At 38.3% G+C, this 16,274-nt stretch overlaps 1 protein-coding gene across 1 annotated transcript in view; it reads left to right on the top strand.

Moving 5' to 3' along the window:
* Positions 1-12,776, top strand: part of XIRP2 (xin actin binding repeat containing 2) — a 69,142-nt gene extending 56,366 nt beyond the window's left edge. Inside the window, exons 7-8 of the mRNA XM_081814254.1 lie at positions 71-9,395; positions 11,287-12,776. Of these exons, the coding sequence (XP_081670380.1) occupies positions 71-9,395; positions 11,287-11,381 (9,420 nt within the window). The 3' untranslated portion in view covers positions 11,382-12,776. The remainder of the gene's footprint in view (positions 1-70; positions 9,396-11,286) is intronic.
* The last annotated feature ends 3,498 nt before the right edge of the window (positions 12,777-16,274 follow it).

Below are 16,274 nucleotides of genomic sequence, written 5' to 3'. Positions count from 1 at the left end.
GTGAGGGGCAGTGCCTAGGTGTTCTTCACTACACCCGTTTTTATAAGATTTGACTTTCTTTCCCTTAAAGATCGGAAGTGAATATGAAGAGACTTTAAAACCATCATCAGTTGTGAGTACCTCTTCCACTTCCTGCATGTCGACCCTCCAAGGGAAGGAAACATCAACCACAAAAAACAGTGACCACAGTGCCACTTCCTCAACTCTGGTACAAGTTAATGCCACCGCTATGGGAAAGACAGAAGAATTTCCTCCTCCCCCACCTGATATATTTCAAACTCCAATAGATGTGACAGCGTTTTCCCAGTCCCCTGAATTCCCCAACTCTCCTAGAATACCACCAGTACCCAAAGAATTATATACTAAGCAAAGAAATTTGTACGAATTAAACCGTTTATATAAACACATGCATCCTGAGTTAAGAAAAAACTTAGAAAAAGATTATATCAGTGAGGTTTCTGAAATTGTCTCTAGTCAGGTGAACCCAGGGAGCTCAGTTTCAGCAGATGTGCAACAAGCCCGGTATGTTTTTGAAAATACGAATGACAGTTCTCAAAAAGCTCTGAACTCAGAAAGAGAACACTTGGAGTGGGATGAAATTCTGAAGGGGGAGGTGCAGTCCATGAGATGGATCTTTGAGAATCAGCCTTTAGATTCCATCAACAATGGCTCTCCAGATGAAGATAACATCAACAAGGGCATTGCTAATCAAGAAATTATTGCTGGTGGTGATGTGAAATATACCACATGGATGTTTGAAACCCAACCCATAGATACACTGGGGGATAATTCTTCTGGCACTGAAGAAAATGCTGAGAAAATTCCTGAGCTAGCCAGAGGAGATGTCTGCACAGCCCGGTGGATGTTTGAAACAAAGCCATTAGACTCAATGAATAACATGCATCAAGAAGAATCAGTGGTAACTGCCATAAAGGACATAACCGGTGGGGATGTCAAGACTGTGAGATATATGTTTGAAACTCAACATCTGGATCAGCTTGGACAGCTTCATTCAGTGGATGAAGTTCACCTGTTGCAACTCAGGTCTGAGCTCAAAGAAATTAAGGGAAATGTTAAGAGAAGTATAAAATATTTTGAAACTCAACCATTATATGTTATTAGAGATGGTTTAGGTCAAATGCTAGAAATTAAAACTGTTCACAGAGAAGATGTTGAAAAGGGAGATGTGAGAACAGCACATTGGATGTTTGAAACACAGCCCTTGGACACAATTAACAAGGATATCACGGAAATTAAAGTTGTCCGAGGAATATCCATGGAAGAAAATGTCAAAGGTGGGGTGAGTAGGGCAAAGTGGCTATTTGAAACTCAACCTTTGGAGAAAATCAAAGAAGAGTCAGAAGAGGTCATCATTGAAAAGGAAACAATAATAGGTACAGATGTCTCCAGAAAGTGTTGGATGTTTGAAACGCAGCCATTAGACATTCTAAAAGAAGTTCCTGATGCAGATCCTCGAAGATCTGAAGAGATAATAGGGGGTGATGTACAAACTACTAAGCATCTATTTGAAACACTTCCAATAGAGGCTTTAAAAGATAGCCCCGATGTAGGAAAACTTCAAAAAATTACTGCCTCCGAAGAAGAAAAGGGGGATGTTAGACACCAAAAATGGATTTTCGAAACCCAACCTCTGGAAGACATTAGAGAAGATAAAAAAGAGTACATACAAACAGTGAAACTTGAAGAAATTGACAGAGGAAATGTAAAGAATTACACACATATCTTTGAATCAAACAATTTAATTAAATTTGATGCATCACATAAAATAGAGGTGGAAGGAGTCACAAGAGGTGCCGTAGAGTTAAACAAATCACTCTTTGAAACAACACCACTATATGCCATTCAAGATCACCTTGGAAAATATCATCAAGTCAAGACAGTCCAACAAGAAGAAATCCTAAGAGGTGATGTAAGAAGTTGTAGGTGGCTTTTTGAAACAAGGCCCATTGACCAGTTTGATGAAAGCATTCATAAATTCCAGATAATTAGAGGAATATCTGCTCAAGAAATACAGGCCGGAAATGTGAAATCTGCTAAATGGCTATTTGAAACCCAACCTCTTGATTCGATTAAATATTTTAGTAATATGGAAGAAGTAGAAGGTAAAACTGAACAAGCAACAGATATTGTTAAAGGGGATGTCAAAACTTGTAGGTGGCTTTTTGAAACCCAACCAATGGAGTCTCTCTATGAAAAAGTTTCATTAATGACTGGCAGTGAAGAAATTCATAAGGGAGATGTCAAAGCCTGTACCTGGCTCTTTGAAACTAAGCCACTTGATACCATAAAAGATGCCTCCGAAGCAACAGTCAAATTGCAAACTGTAAAACAGGCAGAGATCCAAGGTGGGGATGTTCGTACAGCATGTTTTCTTTTTGAGACAGAAAATTTAGACAGCATACAAGGAGAAGAAGGAAAAGAAATCAAGGCCATAGAGATGGATATCCAAGCTGGGGATGTCTCCAGCATGAGGCATAAATTTGAAAATCAATCTTTAGATTCTATAAGTTCCAGTTCAGAAGAAGTTTTGAAAAAGATCAAAGCCCTAAAGACTGAAGATATTCAGAAAGGCAATGTTTTAAATTGTAGGTGGCTTTTTGAAAGCCAACCAATTGATATGATAAAAGAGAGCCAAGAAGGTGATGAATTAGTTAAGACAGTGACAGACATACAAGGTGGGGATGTAAGAAAGGGGTGCTTTATTTTTGAGACTTTTTCTTTAGATGAGATTAAAGAAGAATCTGACTGTATCAGCCCCAAGAAAACAATTACTGAAGAAGTAATGAAGGGTGACGTAAAAAGCTACAGAATGCTCTTTGAAACCCAGCCACTCTACGCAATTCAAGACCGAGAAGGGTATTATCATGAAGTGACAACAGTTAAAAAGGAAGAGGTAATTCATGGAGACGTACGAGGAACTAGGTGGCTTTTTGAAACAAAACCACTAGACTCAATTAATCAGTCAGAGACTGTGTATGTTATTAAATCTGTCACACAGGAAGACATTCAGAAGGGAGATGTTAGTTCTGTCAGATACAGATTTGAAACCCAGCCACTGGATCAGATTTCAGAAGAATCACGTGATGCTATGCCCACTGTGGACTATATTCAAGGTGGGGATGTAAAGACAAGTAAACAATTTTTTGAGTCTGAAAATTGTGGTAAGAATACTTATATAAGAACAGTAAATGTCAATGAAATACAGAAGGGCAATGTTAAGACATCTACTTGGCTATTTGAAACCCACACCATAGATGAGCTGAGAGGAGAAGGGTCGGAATATGACAATATCAAAACAGTCACCCAGGAAGATATGCAGAAAGGTGATGTGAAGCAGGCAGTATGGCTTTTTGAAAATCGAACTTTGGATTCTATTAAGGAAGCAGATGAAAGCACCACAAAAATCATCAAGGAGGAAATCCCTCCTTCTGATGTCAAGACAACTACATGGCTCTTTGAAACTACACCCCTTCATGAATTTAATGGAAATAGGGTAGAGAAGGTAGAAATTATTGGCAAGAGCATTAAGGAAACGTTAGAAGAACTCTACTCTCAAAAAGTTATTGAGGCTCCTGGAATCATCATCGAAGCTGATGAAGTTGGGGATGTTCGAATGGCAAAATACAAGCTAATGAATCAAGCATTTCCTCAGATACAGAAAGAAGAAATTATCAGGGTTGATCTCAGAAATATAATGGCAAACCTGCTTTCCAAAAGAGACTGTACAAAAAGGGAGATTTGGGTTAGTGACGAAGAGAAGGGAAATGTTAATTTGACCAAAACTCAATTATTAAACAGATCGATGGAATTTCATGCTGAAAAAGAAGAAATAGTGAGTGGTGATGTACAACAAGCAATCAAAAACCTGTTCTCTGAGGAAAGATCTGTAAAGAAAGGCATTTTAATTCAGGAAGATGAAAGAGGAGATATTAATATGACTATCTATTGTCTTCTTCGTGAAAACGCTGGTGACACAGTTGAGTGTGAAGAAGTAATAGGGGGTGATGTAAAACGTACCATTCATAATTTGCTATCTTCTGTATCAAACAATAAGATATCTGAAAGGGCTAAAATCGATGCCTCTGAGAGGGGAAATGTTCAGTTTTTCACAACATGCATAGAAACTGGAGCTTTGGATTATCTTAAACAACTCCAGACGGGGTCAAGTGAGACACTGACAGTTAGGAAACAAGAAAGCGAGGAAGAAATAATTGGTGGTGATGTGGAGGGGGCAAAGCTGTTACTAAAGAAAAGGCAGTCTCAGGTTGAACGTACTGTTAACGAAACTGACATCATCCCAGGAGATGTGCATAATACAGTTAAGGTTTTTATGACAGAGCCTCAGACTACATTTTGCAAGACACCCAAAGAAGAAATTATAAAAGGTGATTTGAAATCAACCCTAAACTCCCTCAGCCAGGCCATAAATCAGAAAACAGTGGCGAAAACAGAAGAAGTTATAAAAGGTGACATGCTGGCCACACTCAAGTCACTTAAGGAAGCAAACCACCAATGGAAAGAATCTAAACAGCCCAATGCCATCCCTGGTGATATTGACAAAGCTATTGAATGCCTTGAAAAGACCACAAACACACGAACAGAAATCCTGAAAAAGGAGCTTATCCGAGATGACCTTGAAATATCATTAAGGAATCTGAAAGAAGCCCAGAGAGCTTTCAAAGAGGTGGATAAAAGAGGTGTGATGAAAGAAGATGTGAAAGGGGTGATGGGAAGGTCCTCAGAAGAGAAGAAAACAAAGATTCATCCAGTGGCTGTCCAGAGGGACACAAAAAGTGTTCTTCAGCCAAGACCAGGACCATTTGAACCAGCAGCCAGGTGGCAAAGGGGAGCAGATGTTCCCAAACAAACTACAGGCAAATCTTATCATGGGAATTTAATAGAAGAAAGAACTGAAGCTACTCTCCCTAAAGCCCCCAAAGGCACTGTAAAGATTGTCATAGGCCGTGAACAAAACAATGATGCTCTGGAGAAAAGCCTGAGAAAACTATCTAATTCACACCACAAAGCTATTAACAATGTGTTGAAATCAGGGGACAAAATGGGTGTCTGGACTGATACCACAACAGAGCAGCATCTTAGTGATGAACATGTGAGCAGACAATTGACTTCAACTGTGTCAGTGAAGGAAAATCTAAAAACTAAGGAATCAGAAACTGTGAGAGAACAGAAGAATGCTATCTTTAACTCCACCAAATCTATCGATAAAACAGTGGGAAGGCAACAGACTCAAACTGGTAAACTGAGGGATGACCACCAGAAGACTGAATCTTTCTCTGTAAAGAGTCCTAAAATTACCAAAAACACTAAAATACCAACAGATAAACAAAGCCCTAAGGCCAGTCCAACCCAGGGTCTGGTCAATATGACAGTCAGGGAGACCTGTGAAGCTTCAGAGGACTTTCAGAAGCAAACTTTGTTAAAGCAAGAACTACAATGTTCTAATAAAGATATAAAGAAAAAGAACATGAACCCTCAACCGACTTTGCCTAGAGATCAAGACATACCAAATATAACAGAAGTGAAAGTCTCCCCAAAAAGCCACAGTAAATTTAAGGCAACTGACAAAAAACAGGCTGATGTTCATCTGAAGAGCCAGGACTTTCTAATGAAGACAAATACTTCCACGGACTTAAAAATGGCAATGGAAATGTCCTTTAATTCAATCAACCTTAACCCTGAAAATAATGTAAAAGAAAGCGAGTGCTCTCTCCCACCTCCATCTCCACCTCCTCTGCCACCTTCCAACGCATCATCTGAAATCGAATTTCCTCTTCCTCCTCCACCTCCGTTAGTGATGTTGCCTGAAAAAAATGCCCCAGAAGTGGTAAAGGCTGAATTTGAAAGTTTCCTGGGCCTCCCTCTTCCTCCACCACCAGAAGATGATAAATCTGAAAGAGAATGTCTATCAGTTTTTCCACCACCTCCCCTTCCTCCAACTCCATCTCTTAAACCAGCGCATCTCCTTTCCTCCTCTGTTCAAGAAAAGCATAGGGGAACATTCATACAATATTCCCAAGAAGCCTCAAGCTCTCAGCAAACTCATTCTCAGGCTAAAGTCCTAACAGGAAAATCAGGAGTACTTTTGCCACCTCCCACACTCCCCAAACCCAAATTTCCCAAACAGATAGAAGATAAAAAGAATTGCAGTTCCCCAAAAGTTGAATTGGAAAATTCCCTGCCAGATATGGAATATAAAATTACTCCCTCAAAGGATCAGAAAAGAGTAACAATGGCAACTAGCAGTGAACACACAGAGATGAAGCAGAACATATCTAGAAGAAGTCTTGATGAAAGAAAACAATTATCTATGGACTCTATGAGGTCTCTCTCCCAGATGGTTCCAGAAACTTCACTACCCAAAGCAAAAACAATGGCACCTCTTATAAAATCTCATTCATTCTCAGCATGTTCAGGAAAACAAAGTCCAAAACCTTATATGAGAAAATTTAAGACACCTTTAATGATTGCTGAAGAAAAATACAGACAACAAAGAGAAGAGCTTGAAAAACAGAAACATGAGCATTCTTGCTACAACATAGTCAAAACAGAAAGCCCAAATCAAAACATGTCAGAGTTGCAAAAGGAAGTACTGTTACAAAAAACAAATGAGGAGGCTCCTCTACCTGGAATGGATTCAGGGGTCACTTTGGTTCAACCCAACCCAAACTCTCAAAGTCATTCTCAAGTACTAAGAGTGTGTACTGACAACCAGCTTTCCACAACACCAGGGAGGACAGTCACCACCAAGGGGATCCAACATGTTCTAGCAGCCTCAGAAGACAAAGCTACCACAGAAAAGGAAGTTTTACAGAACTCAAGGGACATGTTACAATCTATATCAGCTTCTGAAATTAAACAGAAGCACCAGGAGTGTAGTACACAAGAAACACAACAGAAGTATTTGGAGGAGTTGCACTTGCCCCAAAGAAAACCAGTTTCCCCAAGTTTCAAAGTTAAAACTTTAAAACTTCCAACCACAGATCACAAATCAAATGAAACAGACCACATCTATGAAAGCCGTAAAAAGCAATCTGATGTTGATGTTCAAACCATTAGCAAACAACAGTACCAGAAAACCGAGAAAACCGAAGCAGGCACTGAATATAGTAATAAGCAATCTGTAGCTGAAAAATATTATCAATTACCTGAGAAGGAGAAAAGAGTAACAATAAAACTGCCTGCAGAACCCACAGGGAAAAGCCATGAAAGTAAACTCAATATAGTTCCTGAGAAGCAAAGAGAATTTAGAGATTTGGAGAGTGGGAAACCTCAAGGAAGTGAAAGAACAAATCAGGAACCATCAACGATTGGTCCAAAGGAAGAGAGACTAATAGTTGAAAGAAAACAAGAACATTTGAATAAATCAGCACAGGAGGTAGTCAAGCAAAAGGTTACTGATGTACATCTTGATTCACAGACGCAGAATTTTCAGCAAACACAAATACAGACTTGTGAAAGTCAAGTTGAACATAAAAAATTGCCCCAGCCATATAATAATCTGCAGGAAGAAAAATGTCTTGGAGTCAAGGGCATACAACAGAAACAAGTCTTTTCTAATACTAAAGATTCAAAGCAAGAGATTACACAGAACAAATCTTTATTTTCCTCTCTGAAAGAATCCCAGGAGGATGATGGAAAATGTACTATAAATATATTGGAATTCTTGAGAAAACGTGAAGAACTACAACAGATTTTGTCTAGGATAAAACAGTTTGAAGTGGAGCCAGATAAAAATGGCCTTAAAACATTTCAGACACTGCTAAATATTATTCCAGGATGGCTATTAAGTGAAGAAAAAAGACAATATGGTGTTCGCATTGCTATGGAGAATAACATAGAAAAAATCAAAGAAGAAATAACGCATATTAAGACTCAAGCAGAGGATATGCTTGTGTCCTGTGAGAATGTAATTCAAACAGCCATGATATCCTCTGAAGCAGAAAAGCAGAGAAACAAACCCACTAGCCTTAATGAAACATTCTCTAAAATGTCTAACGTTAGTGAACAGCAAGAAAATACAATCGTAGAAAAAACAAAGCACCGCCAAGTAGCAACTCATCATGAAGCAACTGCTCACAATCACGTGAAAACTCATCACGAAATTAAACTGGATGACAGCAAGATCTCTCCTCCCTCCTTGAAAACACGCCCACCATCACCAACTTTTATAACAATTGAGTCTACTGCCCGGCGACCAGAAACCTCTGCTAAGGACCAGCTCTCTCAGTCCCCTAAAAAAGACACTTTTGCTGAACCATTACCGAGAAGTCCCGTGTCACAAACATCCAGAGTTGGTGCAGCAAACGCTTCCCTTTCTCCACCCAGGAGTCGCTCTGAGCAGCTTGTCAAACTCAAAGACACCACCGCAAAGTTAGCCAGAGGGGCCGCCCCATGTCCACCGGTGACCCCAGTTCCGATAGTAGAGAAAAGGTCTGAGATCATCACGTCTCCTGCAACACTCCGTCGTCAAATTAAGATAGAAACTCGTGGTAGGGACTCCCCACCCACAATCACCATACCTATTAGTGTAAATCATGTAGATGGTGGCTCCTTCAGAGGATCCATGGAAGCTCAAGAGGGAGTTAGGCAAGTAGAGAAAAGGGCGACTTACATTCACAAAGACGCAGTGAATTCCGCGCAGCGCCTGGTGCCGGACACGGAGAGTTTTGACTCAGTGGAGATCATCCGCACGGTGGAAGGGCCTCGCCGCACAGAGCGCACGCAGAGGTATGAAGCCGCCAACCGAACTGTCCAAACGGCTGAGAATTTCCTGAGTGACCACGAAAATGAAATAAACAGATGGTTCAGGGAATTTGAGGCTGACCCAGTTTTTGAAGCAAAGTCGAACAGAGGAGTTTATACAAATGGAGAAGCAGACCATAACATTAAACAAGAAAGCTGTTCGTTTTGTAAGGAGGAATTTGGATTGAGATATCTAGAAAACACCAGTTTTCCAGGCTTTTCTTGCAGTCGTCCTAGAGAGCTGCAAGAAAAAATTCCTGTGAAGCAGCCCAGCGTCCACTCTGAAACAAGGTCTGTGAGTGAACATTTCTCAGGTGTGGATGCGTTTGAGGATCAAGGTATTGGGTCGACGATGACGACGGTCTCTTCGTCACATAGCTCAGAAGCTGGCAAATCTGGCTTTGACTTCAAGCATGCCCCACCAACCTATGAAGATGTCATCGCTGGCCACAGTTTAGATATTTCTGATTCACCTACAGAGCTCAGGAGGAATTTTCAAAAGGCGTGGCAGGAGAGTGAAAGCGTTTTTAAAAGCCTGGGATTTGAAACTTCGGATGCTTCTACCACTGAGATGAGAACCACCTTCCAAGAGGAATCAGCCTTTATAAGCGGTAACCGAGCTTGCGCAGTGTGCAGATTAACCCATTTAAAGGCACACGGTCTATAGCTAGGATGATTTGCGGTTCAAAGGTTGTTTGAAAGTAACTGAAAACTAACAGCTTTCCCTGGCTGAGGATATCCTTCTCTTTACAATGCTTGCTCTTACTACTTTCTTTTTACAAAAGCATCTAATATAGGATTCATCTGCACTGTGTGAGAATAACAAATGATATTATATAGGTTATTGAGACCTGTATTTGTCAAGGTAAATAAGACTTTGGATAAAGCAGCAGATATAATAATTGTTAATGTAATAGTATTAATAATTGTATCTAAGTGTATATTTAATAATGGCACACCCATAACACATTATTAATATTTTTATTAAAAGTTAATGTTTTATCCACTTGCTTAAGACAATATTAGATAATATCTATTGACCTACTATTGACATATTTTTAACTGCCAGACTTAAGTGGTGTTTGCATTTGAGTTCAATACAGCCTGGTAATAATCCAACAAACAATTTACACCCTTCGTATGTTCTTCAATGATTTTTATTGCGTAATATCTTTGACAAAAGTATAAGTATGGAGTTAGACCTTTTGTGTATTTAATTACTGTTACTAAGTTGGATGGAGTTAGCGTTCCCTAATGTCACTAGTTTTTTTCTATAACTAATTTTTTTCACCTTTCTTAAGCTCCAAATGAGAGCTCAATTGGCCTCATTCACAGATGAATATGGACAATACATTTAAAAAATTTGATTATATATTTAGAGGGAGATTCAAAACACACGAACTGAGTATTTTTTAACATCAGAGAACAGTTTTTTTCTTTATATTTCCCTACTTTTTATAATTAATGAGGCTTTACAATAAAAGGATTTGACATAATTAATGTGCACCATTAGAGTAGTCCATTCTTCTAAACAGATTGAAAGAAATATCAAGCTCAAAAATAAAAACTACTAAAACTAATATTTTTGCCTCTATCGTATTTGCAACATATGTGTCTAGTTTATCAGATTAATATGATTTCTCAATGTGCTTGCTTCTGGCATAATCAAGCAAAGCTGTCTAATTAATTTCAAATGCTCAGTTTCTGTTAAGTTGGCTAAAATCATATAGAAAATACAAAAAACAAAAACACCCAGTGTTAAATATAGAAATATGTGTCCTACTAGAACCAATAAACAAAGGAGATCACTTAGTAGCTCAAATCAAGCATCGGAGCCCTAAAGTACATCCTTATGTATAAAAAGAACCCTGAGCATATATGCTTTTATATGTAACTAATATGAAAGCTTAGTTCGTTAGTCTCAGTGGATTGTAGTGAGGATCAAAACAATACTGAGGTAAAAAGTTTTCTGTCCGTTTCGAACCACTATCTAAGCACTGGCTAGCGATATAACGCACCTGAGCCCAGCAGCCTGGGCCTGTGGGTGCTGTAGAGCAAGGGAAGAGTTAGGAAAAGTGTAAAAGGCAAACATGAGCATCCAAAAGCCCTAAAATCTAAAGCCATTTAGACTGAGGAGAAATGACCTGAGCATCTCAATGTATTCAGGAGTCTCATGTATTAAAGTTAAGAAATGATGTCACAGAGTCAACACTAAGTCATCACGGAAATATTTAAATAAATACAATATCTTCAGCTTTAAAATATATGTAGGTACTCTGGAAAAATCATTCCAGAATGCCTTAAAAAATGAAAACTTTGGCTCTGGATTGTGCCAGAACCCCAAATCTGATGGTAGGCCTATGTCCAGAAAAGCAAGATTAGGACAACAGTCTTAGAGTTTTTACTGTAACTGCATGGCCAGTCAATGTGCTGTGGTTTGGTTTGGCTTGAAGTGTGATTGAAGATAATATCTTGTAAACTTTTGTAAATTTTTATTTTTAGAAGCCGCTACTCCAAGACAAGGAAATATGTATACTTTGTCAAAAGACTGTTTATCCAATGGAGTGCCTAGTAGCAGACAAGCAGAGTTTTCATAAGTCCTGCTTCCGATGCTACCACTGCAACAGTAAACTGAGGTAAAATGTTGTGTGGTCTGCGGCAAAATCTTGGAGGAGTCTGCAATGTACACATGTCTCTAGAAGATACAAATTTGTCTAGATCTTGTTGCCATCAGCTAAAACAGCGATAAAGGGGGATGTGGTCAGGTTCTGTTATGTTTTTCTCAGGCTAGCCATGACCTTTTTCCTATTGACATTTTGCTTTCCTGATCAAATCCAGAAGGGTCCCTTTTGTCCAAACTTGGAGAGCACAGAGATAAGAAAAATCAAGAAATGCTGTGCAAATCAGGATTTTTAAGTTATTAGTTTGGTCTAAAGTCTAGATTCTACTTTCAACCTTATTTTAAGTAAGCCCAATGTGGGACTTGAACTCAAGACCCTGAGATCAAGAATTAGCATGCTCTACAGCCTGAGCCAGCCAGGCACCCCTAAAATCTAGGTTTTAGATAAAAAGTCAGCAAACTTTTTCTGTAAAGGATCAGGTAGTAACTCTTTTTGACTTTATAGGCCATACTATTTCTGTCACTAAACTTTCCAATTGAGTGCAAAAGCATCCACAGATAACTAAGCAAAAAAGTGTGGCTATAAACTGATGGGCCCAACTGTATTCCAATAAAACTTCATATACAAAATCAGGTGGCGGGCTGGAGTTTACCTAGGTCTGGGTGTTCCATCTAGGTAAAAAAATAATCATAATTTAGAGTATTGTCAGTTTCAGGTAAGATATACTGCCCCCCCCCCCCACTCTGGTGCAACAGAAGCACCATATTAACACAGTTACAAATGAATTTTAATGAATGTGGCAATTGGTGTGGCTATAATCTGAGATGCGGAAATTGTAATTATTTTGCTAAAGCCAATGTGTATCAGGCTATATCTTCTTTGGCTTTAATTTACAGTGTCAAATACCCCTTATTGCAACATGTTTTTTCTTTGGTTTCCATGACACCAGAGTATAATGGTTTCCTCCCACCTCCTGGGTATTCCTTCTCAGACTCCTATGTGGGTGATTCTCTGTCCATTATTGAAATGTTAGCGTTCCTTAGAATTCTGTTATGACCATTTATTCTTCTCACTGTTTATATTCTTTATATATATATATATATATGTATGTTATTACATCCACGCCCATGACTTTAATCATCATCCATGTGGAATAACTCTGAAATCTGTACTAATAGCCCAGTTCTGTCCTCTATCGGATGCTTATATCTTAATTACTAATATTTATCTCCAATTATATTTCTCACAAGTATACTAAATTCAATATGCCCCATTATCTTCTCTCTACCAAAATTCCTTCCTTGACTTCGTGATCTGTATGATACTCTCTTCAATAAATAACATTAACTCAATGATGGAAACATGAAGTTACCTTTGACTCCTTCCTCTTCTTCATTTCTTGTGTCCAAGCAAAGACCAAGTCCTATAATCAAGATCCCATAAATGTCTCATGAGCTGTACACTTTTCTCCATCCCCACAGAGCAGGTATCCTCCCACCTATACTAATGCAACGGTCTTTCTAGCAAGTTAGTCTCCCTTGCCTCCACTGTCTCTTGCCTCCATCACCACCACCACCAACTTGTCCCAATGCCATGCTCCATGCTGTAGTGAAAATGATCTTTCTAAAATGTAAATCTGAGGTCACTTCTATGTTTAAAACATAACGGTTTCCTCTATCAACATCAAATTAGCATCTTACTATGGATTAACAGGCAATGTAGAATCTTGCCCCAGCTCCTTTCCCAGTGTCCCTTCCTCCCATTGCATGTTACTTTTCACGAAGACTTTCAGGTCCTTAAAATTATTATCTTTCTCTGTCATATCTAGCTGGTTCCAAATGTCATTTGCACTCCTTGTAGGAGTTTTCCTGTGCCTCTCCTCCAGCTCTCCACCAGGCTAATATGCACTCATTCTCCAGACCTCAACTGAGACTTCATGTCTTTAAAGAAGCCTGCTTTGAGCCCCACATAGGGATCAGGTGTCCCTCCTAAGTGCTCCCAGAGCATCCCCTGTGCTTGCCCCATTCTTAACACAATCTAATGTAATTGGTTTCCTGCTGTAGGAAATGTGTTTATGCTTGACTGTCAACACCTAGTAAAGGCTGACATTTAGTAAGGACTTGAAAGTATTTTATGACTGATATTTTTCAAAAATCATTGTACAAAAAGCCACAAATATAGAAAAACAAAGCTAATGTATGGTTTAATGAATGATTATAAAGTAAACACTTTGTAACCTGTACCAAGTTCAAGAAATAAACATTGCCAACAGTTTCAGAAGCTCCTTCCATGTGCCCCACCCAAACACTCTCTGAGTGAACAGTATTCTTTTTCATCGTTGCTTCCTTACATTTTTATAGTTTTTTAAATCCAAATATACTCTCCTAGATACTATAGTTTTGCTCAGTTTTTTAAACTTTGACATTTCTTTTAAGTCTTTTAAAAGGTTTCTTTCCATTTCTTTCATTCCTTGCAATTTATTTGTGAAGAGCCCAAGATATCTGACCTGTAGAATTTTCCACAGTCTGGATTTGCTGATTGCACTCTAGTGGTGCCGTTCACATACTCCCTTCTCCCCTGCATTTCCAACAAACTGTCAGCTGAATCTAGATTTGATACCTTTTGCTGGAACATACGGAGTGTTGGCAAGGAGAGTAAGCACATAGTCTCTGATTTTGTGATCATAGCAGATATTGAAGCTTAACACCCATATCCATTAATTGATGTTTGCAAAATGTTGATATTCTCATTTTATTCTTTCTTTTTCATTATTAGTTGGAATACTTTTACAGAAGATGCTTCCCCTCATCTACTATTTGGTTACTTGTTGGTACAGTTGGTAGGGGAAAGGCAGAATACATGCGTAACTTTTTCCCTTTATTTACCTCGTTTGCCAATGTATCAGTTATTTATTTAACAATGTAACGAAATGGTTCCTTATCCCCTAGAGGTAACCAATTTTAAAATATTTGTAATATCTTTATAAACTCATAGATTTACATGTGTTTGATTGGTTTCAATCTGATGCAGTTATTATTATTACTGAAGCTCAAATTATTCTATCCTTGGTCTCTTCAGGTTGTTTCCTGAGTCCTTTAGGCAAGACCTAAGTAATCTTTGATAGTTTCCTCATTACCTGATAGAACTAGATGTTCCATGCTCATTTGGTACATTTACTTCCCCTGGACCTAGAATCAGTCATTTCCCTAAACCCTGGTTTCTTTACATGAGAAATGGCATTTCAAGACTACAATCTCCATGCTCTTTTCTACTGAGTTGGTCACTATTTTGAAGCTGTCTTAGTGGTACGAGCTAGCAAATATTTATATGTAAAGGAAAAATATATCACGAATTTGTAAGAATATTTCCAAATTGAATTCAAAACTGAATTTCTTTTGCCTTAGCCTCTTCTCTATTCCATGTGTGTCTCCTTGCTTTCACTTCAGGACTTCTGGTCCTCAAAGACAAAGGAGATGACAGAATTAGAATATCCCATATTCATTTGAACAACAATTTTGGAATAGCAAAACTATCAGCACCCTAATTTGATTATGAAACCTTTAAAAAATGGCATTTGCTCCCCACTCATGCACACCCCATTTTTTAAGAACTGTGCTCTATCCTAGGTGTCATATGACACAGCCATCACGTGTCACACCGTCTTGCTTCTTGTCCTCATCTCATCTTAGTTTATAGGTGACAATATAGAGAATACTTGCCACCCATCTTTATGTCACTCTTTCTGTATCCTTTCTGGTTATGCAAGCTTATTTTCCAGTACCTCCTTCAGAAAAGTCTGTTCTGTGATCTTGATAATGGAAAGTCAGTTTTGCTGAAAATAAAATCTTTGACTTACACTTTCTTTCATTGAATATCTTTTTTTTAAAGATTTTTTAATTTATTTATTTGACAGAGAGAGAGCGACAGAGGGAACACAAGCAGGGGAAGTGGGAGAGGGAGAAGCAGGCCTCCTGCTGAGCAGGGAGCCCGATGCGGGGCTCGAGGCGGGGCTCGATCCCAGGACGCTGGGATCATGACCTGAGTGGAAGGCAGACACTTAACGACTGAGCCACCCCAGGCGCCCCTCTTTCACTGAATATCTTAAATGCATTACTCCATTTTCTTTTGGCATAAAGTGTTGCACATGACTGATGATCTAATTTTCTTTCCTTTGTAAATCATATGTTCTCTTTTTTTTTCCTTTTTAGATAAATACAAAGGATCTTTTTTCTTTTTATTTAAAGTCCAAAAAAATAAAGATAAACTGCAGTAATTTGGCTAGAGTAGTTCTTGATGTTAGTCATTGTGGGTCAATGGTATCAGTTGCCAAGTGTGCTCTTTCAGTACGCAGTTTCCGACCTCTTTATACGAGGAAAGTTTCTTCAAATTATAGCTTTTTAGTATTTAACCTATTTTATTGCTTTATTTTCTACTTCAGGAACTCCTCTTATCCATACATGGATATTTTGTGCCTATCTTTAATATTTGTCTTTCTCTCAAATCCTTCTCCTCTTCCGTTTCTGATTGTAAATTTTCATCTGTTTATTCCCCTATTTCTTCTTAAAATACTTTCTATTGTGTTTATTTGCTCTTATATTTCTTTTAGTTTAGTTTTTATCACTGACTTTTTTTCTTTTACTTGTTTTTTTCCTGATTTCTAGCACCTCATTTATGACATTTTCTAATTATAATTCATGCTGTTCTTTCAAGTCTTTTTATCATGTTTTAATGTCTTTTAGCCCATTTTTTAAATTTTGATGTTGAGAACATGTTTCTCTAGCATGTTTTCATTGTCTGTAGGGATATTAAAAATGCTCTTTACTCTTTTTTTTCTTATAATAACTATATAATATTTGGCCTCGATACTTT

The sequence above is a fragment of the Leptonychotes weddellii genome, chromosome 3 (genome assembly GCF_054177405.1).
Source record: "Leptonychotes weddellii isolate Sample4059 chromosome 3, ASM5417740v2, whole genome shotgun sequence".
Taxonomy (NCBI): Eukaryota; Metazoa; Chordata; class Mammalia; order Carnivora; family Phocidae; genus Leptonychotes; species Leptonychotes weddellii.
This window is presented reverse-complemented; position numbering and strand designations above follow the sequence as displayed.